Source organism: Neophocaena asiaeorientalis, unplaced genomic scaffold, assembly GCF_003031525.2.
Source record: "Neophocaena asiaeorientalis asiaeorientalis breed wild unplaced genomic scaffold, Neophocaena_asiaeorientalis_V1.1 scaffold476, whole genome shotgun sequence".
NCBI classification, from domain to species: Eukaryota; Metazoa; Chordata; class Mammalia; order Artiodactyla; family Phocoenidae; genus Neophocaena; species Neophocaena asiaeorientalis.
This window is the reverse complement of record NW_020172178.1, coordinates 9,693,131-9,697,583: the sequence shown is the minus strand read 5'-3', so window position 1 is coordinate 9,697,583 and position 4,453 is coordinate 9,693,131. Positions and strand designations below refer to the sequence as shown.

At 64.7% G+C, this 4,453-nt stretch overlaps 1 protein-coding gene across 1 annotated transcript in view; it reads right to left on the bottom strand.

Moving 5' to 3' along the window:
• The window catches only part of KIF26A (kinesin family member 26A), a 40,801-nt gene that overhangs the window by 7,964 nt on the left and 28,384 nt on the right, over nucleotides 1–4,453 (bottom strand). The window contains exons 12-13 of the mRNA XM_024758033.1: nucleotides 4,385–4,452; nucleotides 65–277 (exon numbers count right to left, since the gene is read on the bottom strand). Of these exons, the coding sequence (XP_024613801.1) occupies nucleotides 65–277; nucleotides 4,385–4,452 (281 nt within the window). The remainder of the gene's footprint in view (nucleotides 1–64; nucleotides 278–4,384; nucleotide 4,453) is intronic.

Here is a 4,453-nt window from a genome sequence, read left to right as displayed (position 1 = left end):
CCCCAGCCCCGGCTCTGCACGAGAAGGCCCCGCCCCCACCCGAGGCCGCCACTGTCACCCTCACCTGCTCCGAGTCCTGGGGGAAGACGGCATCGAAGGCAAACATCTTGGGAATGGCAGCCGCGGTGGCGTGTCGGGGACCCGTGCAGCCTGGGGGCCCCGTGGCCGGGTCATAGAGGGTCACCTGCTTCTTCCTCGGGTCCACCTTCAGGAAGGACGTGGACTCGGCCAAGCGCTGGGCCCCCTGAGCAGGCCAGATCCGCAGCATGACCTTCACCTGGGGAGGTGGGCAGGGCGGGCATCTGAGCAGCTGCTAAGTACACGGCAGGAGGGGCTTCACGCGAGTGAGGACAGTGGGCCAGGCCCCGGCGTGGGGTCCCCGCCGCAGGAACGCGGCGCCGGCACCCCAGCTCCAGGCCAGAGCGCCTCCCACGTGAGGTCAGCCATGCAGGGAGAAAACGAGGGCCAGCGAGAGAAGAGGCTGGCCGGGAACAGAGCGCGTCAGCACAGCGCGGGGGGCACAGGGCAGAGGGAGGGCAGGGCAGAGGGAGCACACTCCAGCTGCCCCAGTGAGCAGAGAGTCAGAGGACGAGGACGGGACCCAGAGCGCACCCCACCTCGATCTGGGGCTCCTCAGCACCCTCTCGCTGACTCTGAGGCAGAGCCAGCACCAAGGGAGCTGAACCCAAAGACAGGCCTCTGAGAGCAGGGTCACCCCACACAGGCACGCCCCAGGCCCGCCAGCTCCCCGCTGGACCAGCCGCCAAGGCGACCCACCCCCCAAGCCCGCACAGGCTTCAGAAGGGGGAGGGAACACACTCAGAGAGGTCGACTATCTCACCCGTGTCACACAGCCTGCCAGTGGGTCTCCTGAAATCCCAAACCCCAAATCTGAGGGCGGAGAGAGAGGGGCAAGCAGATCGGGGCAGCAAGACCCGGCCCAACCAGACAGGAAGGCACAGGCCCCCGCCCCGCCCACAGGGTCCCCTCAGAGCCCCACGCACGCTCCTCCGAAGGTGTGTCTTCCACCCCTGATGCGGAGGACAGGGGCCGCTCACAGCCGGGGCCTCCCCACACCCCCAGCTCCCGACACCCGTGCGCCGCGGCCAGGCAGGCCGCTGAGGGGAGGGACAAGTGCCCCACACCCCGGCCCCCCACGTGTCTGTCCAGCCTCACCTCCTCCAGGGAGCCCTTCCTCCCAGCTCCCAGCCCCAAGCCAGAGGCCTTCAGAGCCCTGGGCACATCCTCCCGTGTCTGCACCTCAGGCGGCAGGCGGGCAGGAGTGTGTGGAGTGAAGGACGGACAAAGACGCGGAGGGGGACGGGCCTGACGCCTGCGGTGCCCTCAGGGAGAAACGGGATCTGGTGCTTCTGACCCCAGAGCCGCTCGGAACCCCAAGGACACCTGGGGAGACTCAAACCCCTCGAACACCTGTGGCAGGACTCTGGGTCAGCAGGACGCCAGAGGCAATCCCACTGGCACAGAACCCGGAAGGAAGAGGGCGGGATGACCCCAGAGGAGACGGGAATCCTGAATCCCCAGGCCAGGGGAGATGGTGGAGAGACGAAGCCTGGTGGGGACAGAGCAGAGCTGGACAGGGCTCGGCTCAGCTCAGGGCCCAACAGGCCACCAGGCAGCCTCTGCCACTGTGAGTCCCCCGGACACAAAAGCAGATGCAAGGCTTATCCGTGCTCCCTGCGCACGTTCATGCCAGCTCCTGGGGCTGGACTACCAGCCCCAAGGCCCTCAAGGGAACAGAAAGCTCGGAGGGGAGGGAAGCCAGGAACCAAGATGCAGGAGACCAGAACAAGCGACACTGCAAACACCCCCAAACCCGCGTGGAGAGCAAACACCCTGGGCCGCGCATCTCGTGTGTGGCCAAGGGGGGCCGAGTGCTGACAGGGCAAGCCACCCTGGGGGGGGCCCCTCCCAGGAGAAGGCACCAGACTCCGGTTTCCGCTGGAGGACACCACCCTCCGCTCTCCGGTGAAATCTCCGATTTCTCCAGTACAGTGTAAATCAAATTACCAGCCTCATCTCAGAGCCAATATTTTTCACGGGTTTAATTGTAACTGACAGATACATAACTCCGGCGAAATTGGTTTACCGTGGGTAGTTCGCACGAGGCACCATCTCCGTCCCTTCGGCATGTGGCAAATTGACATGCAAACTCGCGCCGCGTAAGGAGAGGGGGTCCTCCGGGGAGACGCGGAAAGACATACTTTTCTATTGAGCTCCTCCGAACCTGGGCTCCATTAGCCGAGAATCGATTCTCTTATTCCCCGACGACATGAACAAAACTATTTCATTTCCAAACGCCACTGCCAAGCAGATGAAAATGTGCATTTCCCAGTAATTTTGGGCAATTTTTTTTCAGCGTGAACTCCTGGCCGCTTCAGGAGCCAAATGGGTTCTGCGGATTGGAGAGCGTTCCCGGCGGGGAGGGGACATCGCGTGCGCCAGCCCCACGCCATGCGCCACCGTCCCAGCTAAATGCCTGGGTCACTGTCTGCAAGAATCCTTTCATTACCGCAGGGAAATGACAGGATCTTTGCGCCACACAAGCACGTCTCCCCCGTAAATGTTCAGATATTGCAAAGCCCCGCTGAATAGCTGCCAGGTAGGGAAAAAACACATTTTGCATAAAAAGGGGCTTGAGACGGCCCAGGCAGTCCTGGGGGGAGGGGTGCCTTCTTTAATACTGCAAGATGATGAATTACCTTAAGTGGTACATTAATGTCAGGAATCGAGTGTAATCTAACTTTCTTTCCTCTGACAATGTTAAATGCCTTTCAGGAGGCATTGCTAACTATGTGCTCCTCGTGCAAATAACATCCAGGGAGCTGGGGAGGGGGCTCTGGGGGGCACGGTGAGAGGACCAGGACGGGCGGCCACGGGCTCCCTGCCGCAGGGGACCAGGGCACAGCGGCGGTCTGCCGGAGAGAGGAGAGGAGCCCCCGCCCTGGAATACTTGGGAGGGGGGCCTGGCCCCAGGGAGACGGGGAGGCCTGCTGGAGCCCCAAGTAACACGGCGGCGGTAAGAAAGCAGGGTCCGCACCACGAGCCTCCCCAACCCTCCAGCCACCCAGCCCCCACCCCAGACGGGCCGAGTGACCAGGCCCAGAGCTGCTTAGAGCCCCTTCCCCACAGCCAGCTCGCAGTGTCCTCCCTCTGGCCCCGGCACTCCCACCGCCCAAGCAGGGCCCAGATTCCCCACTTCAGCAAGCTCCCGGGGGACACATCTACCTCCGTCTCAGGGCGTGGTGGTGATGGGGTGAGGGAAGGCTTCCTGGACGTCCGGACACGGGGACTGACCTCCGGGAGGCCGAGCACAGAGGCTACAGCAGGAGGGCCAGGGGGAGGGTGGGGTGGGGGCCTGGGGAGCAGCTCGGGCCCGGGCAGGGTGACCCCTGCAGATGCATCAGACCCCTCTGCAGACCCGTCACTAGGAGCAGAAGCCCCCCGGGGCGTGCCCTAGGCGGCAGGACAGACTGAGTCCAGGGGTGCGTGGAACCCCGCCCCCCAGCTCTGCAGGGGTTGGGCCTCTGGGCACTGGAAAGGCCGGACCCAGTGCCCGGTGGGCAGCCGCCACTCTCGGGGAGGGGCAGAGCGGGCAGAAGGCCAGGGAAACGCGATGGGGTGCACGCTCAGGGTTGGGGTCCTGTCCTCACCCCAGAGCCGTGTGGCCCTGGTGACAGGCCCAACCCCGCTGTGCCTCCAGAGGCACAGAATCCCCCCACTAATGCATGCACACAGAGCCGCACAGGCAGGCCCCAACCCAGACTTGGGGGGCAGTCACAGGCAACCCAGATGGGACCAGGACAGAAACCGGTCTCAGCCAAAGGCCACAGGAGCCAGGAGGCAGCCAGCCTGTGACTGGGCGAGGCCTTCTCCACTCTGGGCCTGCGTCCCCACCTGAAACCGGTAGCGTCCTGACTCAACTGCTCCCCCACTTCTCAGGTCAGGCTGCGGCTGGGCTTTGCCAGGACTCTGGATAGCTAGGGGATCCCACCCTGCCCCCCGGACCCCCTGAGGGCAGGCACACCAACAAAGACGAGGCAAGGGGGCTCTTGGGGCCAGACCCCACCCCTGAGTCCCGGGAAGCCCTGGCCGTCCCGCCCCACACTGAGACCAGCCCGTGCCCCTGGGACCCTCCCACCCACTCCCTGTAGGCCCACCACAGTCTGCCAGGCTCCCTGCCACCACCTGGAGCCGTCAAGGTGGGCCTGGGCCTCCGTCGCCCCATCTGTACACTCACCAGCCTGGTCCAGCCCAGGAGAAGGAAGCATCCCCTCCATCTCCCGCACCCCATCCCACAGCTGCCCAGACACCCCAGGCTCGTGCCACCCCCCCAGGGTCACCCCCAAGTCAGGGCAGGGCCTACCTTTCCGACACTGCTGGGGTTGTCCTTGGCCTTGGAGGCGGCCCTGAGCAGGCAAGGAGGCACAGGGGG